The sequence below is a fragment of the Dama dama genome, chromosome 18 (assembly GCF_033118175.1).
Source record: "Dama dama isolate Ldn47 chromosome 18, ASM3311817v1, whole genome shotgun sequence".
Lineage (NCBI taxonomy): Eukaryota > Metazoa > Chordata > Mammalia > Artiodactyla > Cervidae > Dama > Dama dama.
In genome coordinates, this window is record NC_083698.1 from 27,706,562 (window position 1) to 27,718,621 (window position 12,060).

General features: G+C 38.0%; 1 protein-coding gene across 1 annotated transcript in view; it reads left to right on the plus strand.

Moving 5' to 3' along the window:
• ABCB5 (ATP binding cassette subfamily B member 5) overlaps positions 1 to 12,060 on the plus strand; it is a 113,315-nt gene that overhangs the window by 31,240 nt on the left and 70,015 nt on the right. The window contains exon 13 of the mRNA XM_061166316.1: positions 2,854 to 3,024. Coding sequence (XP_061022299.1) covers positions 2,854 to 3,024 — 171 coding nt within the window. The remainder of the gene's footprint in view (positions 1 to 2,853; positions 3,025 to 12,060) is intronic.

The following is a 12,060-nucleotide window of genomic DNA, read 5'->3' on the forward strand; positions in this document are numbered from 1 at the left end:
TGGAATTCAAGGATGTGGACACAGAGGACTGATTGTAAAGCTATACTTGGATTTTTGACTGGATGGGGGTTGGTGTCCCTAGCACCTACGTTGTTCAAGGATCAACTGCTTGAAGAGAAACTTACAGCATCAAGTGCTTACTTTAGAAAAGGAAAAGATCTAAAATCCATTAACCGAGTTTGCATCTTGAGAAACTAGAGTAAGAAGAGCAAATAAAACACAAAACAAGTAGAAGAGAAATAATATAGACTAGAGCAGAAAACAGTGAAATTAAAAACATAAAACATTAGAAACAGTCACTGTGAAACTAAAAGCTGGTTCCTTAAAAAGATCAGTAAAATCAGTAAAACTATAGCAAGCCTGACGAAGAAACAAAAAAGAGAAGAGAAATTACAAATATCAGGGATCAAAGAAGGTACATCATTATTAATCCCAAAGACATTAAAAGGTTGATATAGGAATACTATAAACAAAGATATGCCTATAATGTTGACAATATAGAAGAGGTTCTATTCCCTGAAAGACACAGACCACAAAAACTCACTCAAATAGAAGTGGATAGGTAACCTTAGTAAGACGTATAACTATGAAAAAAATAAACTGGTTCTCAGAATAGTAGCAACAACTACAAATGAAATTAAAAGTGGCATTCACAATAGCATTAAAAATATAAAGTAGAATAAATATAATGAAACATCTGTTAATCTTCTATGTGAAAACTATAGAAAACTGCTTAGAGAAATTAAAGAATATCTAAATATAATAAATGAGATGTATCTTATTCATTGATTTAGAGATTGAATATTTTTACAGATATGCATTCTCCCCAAATCAATCTATAAATTTAATGCTATTTCAATCAAAATCTCAGCTGTCTTTTTCATGTGCAGAAGTCAACAAGCTGATTAAAAATTTATTTAGGAATCTAAAGGACCAATAATAGTCAAACAATTTTGGAAAAAGAGCAGCAAAACTGGAAGACCTACAATAGTTAATTTTAAGACAGCAATTAAGACAGTGATAATTACCTAACAGCGGGTTTCCCAGGTGGCGCGATGGCAGTGCAAGACACATAGGAGATGCAGGTTCGATCCCTGGGTTGGAAAGACCCCTGGAGTAGAAAATGACAACCCACTCCAGTATTCTTGCCTGGAAATTTCCAAGGACAGAGGAGCCTGGCAGGCGCAAAGGGTCAGACACAACTGAGCATACACACACGTTGACTTAACAATGGAGGTGTAAGTCAGTGGAACACAACATAGAGTCTAGAAATAGACCCGCATATATCTAGTGAACTGATTTTTGACAAGGCCAGTGTAATTCAGTGGGAGAGAGGAAAGTCTTTTCAACAAATGGTGCTGGAAAAATTGGATATCCATGTGTTAAAAAAAAAAGAAATGTGGCCCTTACCTCATGCTATATACACATATAATTTACCATGAATCTTAGACCAAGTGAAACTTAAGCCATCAAACTTCAAAAGTAAGTGCACACTCTGTGATTCTATTTATATGAAATTGTAGAACTAGCAAAATTAATTTATAGTGATAAATATCAAATCAGTGGTATCTGAGGCAAGGTGTGGGTTTTGACTGGAAAGGGTCATTTGGAACCTTTCTAGGATGATAGAAATTTTCTGTTTTTATTTGGGTGGTAATAACATGGATACATGCATTTTTCAAAACTCTTAGAACTATTCTTTTAAAATGGATGCATTTTATTATGAAAAATTATTCATCAATAAGGTGTGTGTGTGTATATATATATATATATACTTTTTTTTTTTAATGTGGGGCTTTCCAGATGGTGCTAGTGGTAAAGAACCCCCTTGCCAGTGCAGGTTAGACACAAGAGGCACAGGTTTGATCCCTAGGTCAGGAAGATCCCCTGGAGGGGGGCATTAAAACCCACTCCAGTATTCTTGCCTGGAGAATCCCATGGACAGAGGAGCTTGGCAGGCTATTGCCCATAGGGTCGCAAAAAGTCAGACATAAATGAAGCGACTTAGCATGCACATTTTTAATGTAAAGGTCAAACTCTAGAAGTTAAAAGTTTAGAAATATTATTTGAAAGTAAGTCCTTGAAGAAATGAAGTTTGAATCAGGGACTTAGCACAATAGAATATTACTAATTATGCTTCATTAGTTCTAGAAATTACCTCCAACTTCAAATATCTAACAATATCTACTTTGTTAAAGACATATATATCAAAAAAAGTAAAAGAAGGCCCAAAAAGTCTCCCAAGATTGAAAAAACGTTTTGAGGAAGAAGTTTGTTTTTGCAATAACCTTTTTCATACTATTTTTCAGAATGTAAAGCAAATTATGGGTAATGCATTAAATTGCTAATAAACATTTTAAATAAATTATTTGTACTACAGTGTTTCTATTAAAGATACCAGTGCATTTTAAAAGTGTCTTTAAAACTTTGAAAATTGGTTCAAATTATTGTTAATCTTCCTTAAAATCCTAGATTATGCTATGTCCTCTTTTTTTTTAGTCCTAGCCAAATTTTTCTTTGGTCTTCTCTTCAATAGATTCTTTTTAAAATGGTTGTTTATTTTTACAAAGAACAAATCATAGATAAAATACTATCCAGGCTGCAGCAGTGATTAATCCAGCATTAAAACACAACTATCTGGGGGAGAATGAATTCACATATATATGGCTGAGTCCTTTGCTGTTTGCCTGAACTGTTAACAACATTGTTAATCGGCTATACCCCAAAACAAAATAAAAAGTTCAATCAGTAAATAAATGAGAAAAAAAATCCACAACTGTGACTGCCATTTCCTGTTCTAATCATCTGACCATGCGGCCTTCTGTTTCTGTTTTCTTTCCTAATTTTCATTAGAAATTTAATACCTTGGTAGGGGAAAAAGGAGCTCAAATGAGTGGAGGACAGAAACAGAGAATCGCAATTGCTCGAGCTTTAGTTCGAAACCCGAAGATTCTGATCTTAGATGAGGCTACGTCTGCGTTAGATACAGAAAGTGAATCAGTAGTTCAAGCTGCACTGGTGAAGGTAAGTAAGCAGACTCATTATTTTAATATTGCTGGTTCAGCATTATTTTTAAATACAAGAAAGTATGGCTCCATAGTGGATTATTTATTCATTTCAGAGCCTTCCTTAAGTTATGAATGCACAGTGTTCATCCTTGTAAAAACTTCAATAATGTTTATAGGAAGTGATTTGGAGGAGAAAAGAAGATGCTATGCTTCGTGTTAAAAATATATATGAGGCTCATAACCAAGCAATCATCCCATATATATAGGTCTGCATCCCATTCCAACAGGTCTACACTTTCCACCTCCCCAGGGTAACTCCATAGCCCTACCACAATTATAATCCCATCCACCCTTTGTCTCTTCCATATACAGCTATGGGGTTCTCTTCTCTGACCATTTTTTCCTCTCTAGGGTAATCCCAGAGTACTCATTTTAACTTAATTTCACTTTAAGTGGAGAAGTATACCATGTGGTTTGCCTTGACCTTGAACCATCCTCCTTCAACATCCCTAAGGCCCTGATGCTGCCTTCCTACTCACTGTGTGGATGCATGCTAAGTCGTTTCAGTCGTGTCCGACTCTTTGAGACCCTATGGACTATAGCCTGCCAGGCTCCTCTGTCCGTGGGATTCTCCAGGCGAGAATACTGGAGTGAGTTGTCATACCCTCCTCCAGGGGACCTTCCCAACCCAGGGATTGAACCCACATCTCCTGCGGCTCATGCATTGCTGGCAGATTCGTTACTGCTGAGTAACTCACTATAAACTGTTAAATATGCTTCATGGCCACAATGCAGAATTAACCTTTTACCAAAATGCACTGCATCTGGGAAGGTAGTTAGTGGTGGTGTCATGAAAAACTATAGAATACTTTTTCCAATAGCCAAACCCTCTTTGCAGTCATGGTCTTCAAACCCTTTAGAAGGCTTAATGGCACTTTTTACTTTGTGCTTCTCTAAAAATGGGTTGTGTTTCTCTAAGAAAATTACAGACTTTTCTTTTTAAATACTGAGTTTGCATGACTAGATATGGACACTGGCAACCAGAGTCCCAACTGATTATTGAAAAATCTAGTACCTACTATTATCAACTTGCAAATCAGAGTTTATAAATTTTTACCTTGTTTCCACCTCACATAATAAGAGTACCACAAGTTGATCGTATTTCTTATTTTCATAAAATAAATAATATCAAAATCCATGTTCATTGTAGACACTTTGCCAATTTGATTCATTTTGGTGAAGAAATGATAATTTCCTCAAAAGCATGACTCATACTCTATTCATTTCTTAACACTTAGTAACTAAGACAGGGCTCCATTTATAGAATACACTCAAATTGTGTATACTAGTAGTGATGTTTAGTTACTTAAGGCTTGAATGTACTAAAAATTATTAGATTTAACTGTCTCAAATTACATAACTTTTCTAGTTTTATTGAAATATAATCAACATACATATATAAGATTTTTTTTTAATATTATACTAGGCTCTGGAGTTGTTTACAGGTTAAATGTTGTGCCCATTGCCTTTTCATTCGATATGTTAACCACTTCAGGCAATCAAAACTTATTCAGACTTTTAAAAATACAGTAAGTCCCCTACATATGAACAGGTTCCATCCTGAGAGTGCATTTTTAAGTCCAGTTTGTTAGTAAATCCAACAAAGATAGCCTGGGTACCCAACTAATACAGTTGGCTATATAGTGCTGTACTGTAATAGGTTTATAATACTTTTCACACAACAAATCCATTGAAAACAAACAAACACAAAAAATAAAACATTTTTAATCTTACGGTACAGAATCTTGAAAAGTATGGTACAGTACCAGCTATATCACCTCTGCTTTTACACTTGCTTCCAGACATCATTGGCTTGAAATAAAGATACTGTACTCTATGTAGTATTGTATAGTAAAGCACAGCCACTTGTAGAGAACGCACACAAGTGACGATATATACCAGACATGTGAACTGACTTACATGATTGGACATGAGAAACATCTGTGCAAGTTCGCAACTTGCAAGGGGGACTTACTGTAAATAGTTGCTTAGAGTCATGATAAACTAATCAATATCTTTTTCTACTGCTTGAAATGAGATCTATATCATAAGGTAAAAGATAAAGACACAAAAAATGCTTGTAAATGATTATTCCAAGTATATATTTCAAAAATTCAATTACTGTTACTCTTTTCCAGTTTTTAAAGGGTGTAATTAAATCAGCGTTATAGAGATGTATAGCTGTGAAACTATAAGGAGACTTTGCTGATCTTTTGTGAGGTGAGGGTAAATGGTTACTCTGGGGTGACAGCTCGTTAAATATATATGCCTTGGTATTTAATTGCGTGTGGTGCAGAGGAGAGTTGGGGCTTCCCCCGTGGCTCAGTGGTAAAGAATCTGCCTCTGATGTGGAAGACCCAGGAGACCTGGGTTCGATCCCTGGGTTGGGAAGATCCCCTGGGGGAGGGCATGACAACCCACTCTAATATTCTTGCCTGGAGAATTCCTTGGACAGAGGAGCCTAGCAGGCTGCAGTCCATAGGGTCGCACTGAGTTGGACACAACCACAGCAACTTCACACACACACACACACACACACACACACACATGAAAGGAAGAGTTAAAATACAGGAAAAGCTATGAACACTCCAGTGCCATGAGAGTTCTGTACACCCACTACACAGATGGTGATTGTGGAACCAAGCTTTAAAGAGGTCCCCACCTAAAGAGGGTAGGGCATCCAACAGGTCTCATTTCTGCTCAGACATCTGTCTATAAATTCTAGAACCCTGTGGCATGATACAGCCTAATCCACAGCAGTTAACAGATTTTTATAGCTCAAAATATCGTGTAAACCACTAGCCAACAAAGAGGGAACAATAAAATGTATTCTTTCTCATTGGTGAACACAGCATCCACCTCCTTGCATACCCAGCCTTCAGATATCCTCCCAACCCCTCCTCTCCATTACCCCATCATCTTCCTTTTATATGAAGATCTAGAACCAGCAAAACTAATCTATAGTGATAAAAAAAAAAAAGCAAATCAGTAGTTTACTGGAGGAAGGGGTTGGGTTTTGACTGAAAAGGGGCATGAGGGAAATATTACTATTGTCCTTACTTGGATTATTGCAATAGCTATCTCCCACGGGCTTCCTTGGTGACTCAAATGGTAAAAAATCCAGGTTCAGTCCCTGGGTTGGGAAGACCCCCTGAAGAAGGAAATGGCAACTCACTCAAGTACTCTTGCCTGGAGAATCTCATGAGCAGAGGAGCCCGGCAGGCTACAGTCCATGGGGTCACAAAGAGTTGGACACGACTGAGTGACTAACACATAACATGGCATCTCTCATACTACTCACTTCAGTCTGTTCTCAGCACAGCACGCAGACAATATTACTAAGATGTAAATTTGATCATGTTGCCCTTCTGCTTCAAACCCTTCAATGGCTCCTTTTCTTCTCACTCTAAGTAAAAACCAAACTCCTTACAGGAGCTATAAGGTTCTATGGAGTTGGGCACCAGGCTCTTTCTGGAACCTCACATCCTACCACTCTGTCCCACATTGGGTACCCCTTAAACATACCATAGCCCTTTATGTCAGCTAATATATGATACACATATTTATTTATTTTCTCTCTTCCCCTACTAAAATATCTACTCTCCTCTCCTAAAACATCTGCTCTCTATTATCAAAGGCATTGATTGGTTAACTGCAGCACACTCAGCAATAGAACAATGCCTGGCCCTCATTAGACAGTCAATAAATATTTGTTGAATAGTGTTTGGATGATTGTGATACAGAAGAGTTTCAAAGCCTGAAGTGCTCTTTTCTGGACTTTTGTAGTTTAGGCTTGCTCCCATCTGGTTTTGCTTCACTAATCTTGTTCAAGAGGAGGATTTAGGATCAGTGGATAAAGGTCTGCACAACAGTGATGGAGTTTTACTCTGCTACTGGTTTGGGCCTGGTATGCCAATGCAGCAGGCTTCCAAGCTGTCCTACTATGAGGAGGCATGAACACCTGCAAGCCCCTGGGGAAGCAGAGAAAGCCCATGTTGATTTTAGAATTAAGCCTGTGAAAGCTCTTTGAAATGTTAAAAGTTGTATGCAAATCTAAGGAATAATTATTAAGGGAGGTTCAGCTATACCACATCAGTGGAGAACCTTTAAAAAGGCCCTTTGCTGATTATGAAAGATGGGTTTCCATCACAACTTTATTCTTTGAAGAGTCTGAGCTATTTTGTTGCAACCACCATGGGCTTTTCTTTATCATCATTTCTGTTTCTGATATGATTCATTCTGTTGGTCTTCCTCTGAAATCCCTTACATTATATCTATACTACTTGGAGAATTAATAAGTAAGTTGGTATATTATATTAAGCTGTGGACTACTTTATTAAATTAAGCCCCAAGAAGTGAGGTTAATTATATTACACACACAGATGCACACCAGTTCATACACACACACATATGTTTTGGTGTGTCTGTGTTAAATATCTTTCTCTTTATATGTGGAATTGGAAATACTTTCCATCTTTTTCTTTCTGCCCTCCTGTTTTTAAAACTATTTGTTAATAGTTGGGAACAGAAAGGGAATTTCTACAAGGGAAATTCCTTGGCTGCAATTTAATTAGGAAAACAAAGGTAACATAGATAATACCTCATCCCAAAGCATCATGAGACATTTTACAAGCTTGCTTCATCAAGCTCACATGCATAAGCCTTGGTGTTAAGTTATAGGCCACTAACTCCTTTTAGAATAGTGTTTTTCCCCATTTGATAGATCAAGGGCCCATTGAGAATCTGACTAAGAAAGGGAAAAATAAACCACTGTAAATTTTCCCAAAAATCTGCAAATGCACTTGTACACTAAGATTTATGTATAATATTGAGGGGTTCATAGACCCCCTGAAGCCATTCATAAGTCATTATTTTAGGTGTAATAATGGAACAGATGAATAAGAAAAACTAATCCTTACAAGAACCCAGTGAAAGTTGTACATTTATTCTCCTGTTTCACAGATGTGTAAACTGAAGCACAGGGAGGTTGAATAATAGCTAAGAAGCAGTGAGGCCAGAACCTGGACCCAGACAGTCAGCCCTCTAGCTCATCCAAGTAACCCCCATGGTTCAGTTCAGTCGCTCAGTCGTGTCCAACTCTGCGACCCCATGGACAGCAGCACGCCAGGCTTCCCTATCCATCACCAACTCCCAGAGCTTACTCAAACTCATGTCCATCCAGTCAGTGATGCCATCCAACCATCTAATCCTCAGTTGTCCCCTTCTCCTCCTGCCTTCAATCTTTCCTAGCATCAGAGTCTTTTCAAATGAGTCAGTTCTTTGTATCAGGTGGCCAAAGTATTGGAGATTCAGCTTCACCATCAGTCCTTCCAATGAATATTCAGGACTGATTTCCTTTAGAATGGACTGGTTGGATCTCCTTGCAGTCCAAGGGACTCTCAAGAGTCTTCTCCAACACCACAGCTCAAAAGCATCAATTCTTCGGTGCTCAGCTTTATTTATAGTCCAGATCTCACATCTATACATGACTACTGGAAAAACCATAGCTTTGACTAGACAGATCTTTGTTAGCAAGGTAATGTCTCTGCTTTTTAATATGCTGTCTAGGCTGGTCATAGCTTCTCTTCCAAGGAGCAAATGTCTTTTAATTTCATGGCTGCAGTCACTGTCTGCAGTGATTTTGGAGCCCAAGAAAATTAAGTCTGTCACTGTTTCCATTGTTTCCTGTCTATTTGCCATGAAGTGATGGGACTAGATGCCATGGTCTTAGTTTTTTGAATGTCAAGTTTTAAGCCAGCTTTTTCACTCCCCTCTTTCAGCTTCATCAAGAGGCTCTTTAGTTCCTCTTCACTTTTTGCCATAAGGGCAGTGTTATCTGCATATCTGAGATTATTAATATTTATCCCAGCAGTCTTGATTCCAGTTTGTGCTTCATCCAGCTTGGCATTTGGAATGATGTACTCTGCATATAAGTTAAATAAGCAGGGTGACAGTATGCAGCCTGACATACTCTTTTCCCAATTTGAAACCAGTTTGTTGTTCCATGTCTGGTTCTAACTGTTACTTCTTTACCTGCATACAGATTTCTCAGGAGGCAGGTAAGGTGGTCTGATATTCCCACCTCTTTAAGAATTTTCCATGGTTTATTATGATCCACCCAGTCAAATGCTGTGGCATAATCAATAAAGCAAAAGTAGATGTTTTTCTGGAACTCTCGTGCTTTTTTGATGACCCAACAGATGATGGCAATTTGATCTCTGGTTCCTCTGCCTTTTCTAAATCCAGCTTGAACATCTGGAAGTTCACGGTTCGCATACTGTTGAAGCCTGGCTTGGAGAATTTTGAGCATTGCTTTGCTAACGTGTGAGATGAGGGCAATTGTGTGGCAGTAGACATTCTTTGGCATTGCCTTTCTTTGGGATTGGTATGAAAAATTGGTTTTCAGTCCTGTGGCCACTGCTGAGCTTTCCAAATTTGCTGGCATATTGAGTGCACCACCATGGTATATTGCCACCATGGTATATTGCCTCATTGATCTGCTAGAACTTGAGGCTAAATTTGAAACCAGATTGCTCTTCAAATCTAGCCTCTTATGAACTTACTTAAATGATCCAGCAATTCCACTTCTGGGTGAAATGAGTAAGTGAAAGTTGCTCAGTCATGTTCACCTCCAACTCTTTGTGACCCCATGGACTTTAGCCCACCAGGCTCCTCTGTCCATGGGATTCTTCAGGCAAGAATACTAGAGTGGGTTTCCTTTCCTTCTCCAGGGGATCTTTCTAACCCAGGGATCAAACCTGGGTCTCCTGCATTGCAGGCGGATTCTTTACCCTCTGAGCGACCAGGGAAGCCACCTCTGGATATAACCAAAAAGAATTAAAAGTGGGAACTCAAACAGATATGTGCATGCCAGCATTCACAGTAGCATCATTCACAAAAGGTGGAAACAACACAAATATCCATTGACAGATGAATGAAGGATCAAAACATGGAAAGTATACACAGTGGAACAGTTCTTAGTCTTAAGACTGAGGAGTGTTCTGATATGTTCTGTAGCATGGATGACCCTGGAAGACACATGCTCACAGAAATAAGACAGACACAAAAAGACAACATTGTCTGATTACACTTATCTTAGATACCTAGAATAGTAAAATTCAAAGCAAGTAGAGTAGAGGTTACCAGGGGATAAGGGAAAGGGGGAATCGGGAGTTATGGTTTAAAGGGTATGGAGTTTCAGTATGGGATGAAGAAAAAGTTCTAGAACTAGAGAGCAGTGATGGTTGCACAACAATGTGAATATACCTGAAACCACTAAAGTCCACTTAAAAATGTTAAAATTAGTTAAATTTTTGTGTTATTTTACTACACAAAAGAGGAATGATCTAAGTCTGAGCATAGAAGAATAGTGACACAGACAAAATTGACCACTCCAATCCAGGAGGACTTTAACCTTAAAAATGCACAACACACAGTGACAACACAGCAAATATAGCTAATATTTTTTAATTTATAAATTACCTGCATACAGGTTTCTCAGGAGGCAGGTAAGGTGGTCTGGTATTCCTATCTCTTGTAAAATTTCCACAGCTTGTTGTGATCCACACAGTCAAAGGCTTTAGGGTAGTCAATGAAGCAAATATTTTTCTGGAGTTTTTCTGCTTTTTCTGTGATCCAATGGATGTTGGTAACTGTTCTCTGGTTCCAACTGTTAGCAAATAAGACATCTTTAATGTATTGTTTTTTGGTCAGCGCTCTGAGCTAGGTTAGACTTTATTTCCTCTTAGAAAAAAGATGAGCTAACTATTGTAACATTTTCTCTTCTTATTCAGTTTACTTTTTCATTTACTTTTTGTTGTAAGTTTATCCACAAATGTTAGCTTGTTAATAAAGTTAAAAGAAAAAAAAAGAAAATAAAGTTAAAAGAAGGAAAAAAGTATTAAATGATTATAAATAATTTTATTATCTTCAATTGCCAAGTTGTTAAGTTATTTAGAAGTCATAATGAAGAGATTCTAGAATATAAAAAGAAAATTTTGTACTATAGAGTCCTATTCCAAGTTACTAACTAGGTAGTCCATATGGCTTCAACTCAGCAGAATTTAGATTTTGAATATGTTTTCCTTTCTAAAGGGTCTTAACCTAAGCATACATACATATTCACATGCAAGTTGAAAGAAAGAGATTGGGAAGGAGGTGAGTCCCTTATTATATATAGCTTCTAAGTGCTTAATATTTTTCTTTTCATCACCACATTTTACAAAAGAGAAAGCATTCTTGGACAGGTGATGAGATGGGACAGTAAATTCTTATTGTTTAGCTGTGGAACTGATATTGACCCAGAAGAACACCAAGCCAATGGGCTCTCAACATCATAATGAGGTAGTTAAGACTTCCAAATTCCTGTGTTTCCCATATAACTACAATACATATATACATATAGTCACTAAGTTGTGTGTGACTCTTGTGACCCCCAGGCTCCTCTGTCCATGGGATTCTCTGGGCAAGAATACTGGAGTGAGTTGCCATTTCCTCCTCCAGGGGATTCCCAACGAAGGGATCGAACCCAGGTCCCCCGCATGGCAGGCAAATTCTTTACCTCTTTTACTCACTATGAGCTATGAGGGAAGCCCATATATAGAACTTCTTATAGCAGATGAGTTAAAATTTGGCAGCTAAAAAAGATGGAAATTTGCAAAAGAGTAGTGAGAGGTTTGTCAGACTTTGTTTTTGAAGTACTAGAGTTTTCCAGAAACCTCTTGAGCTGTGGAAGAAGGTGGGGAGGTGGGGTAGGATGAGTGGGTAGAGCTATGGTCAACAGTTCATACAGAGGAGTTACTCATTAATCTGTATTGTTTATTTAAACATATAAAGTTTCTATGTGTGCTTTCATTTGATGAAAGTATTTTTTACCTTAAAGAGTCTGAAGACCACAGGCCTGGGTCATGGAGCACCTGCCATCAGTGGGCCCCAAGTCCACCTGAGGCAATCTTCTAGGAGGCAGTCAGTGAGAACTTGTGGTTCTGTAGGT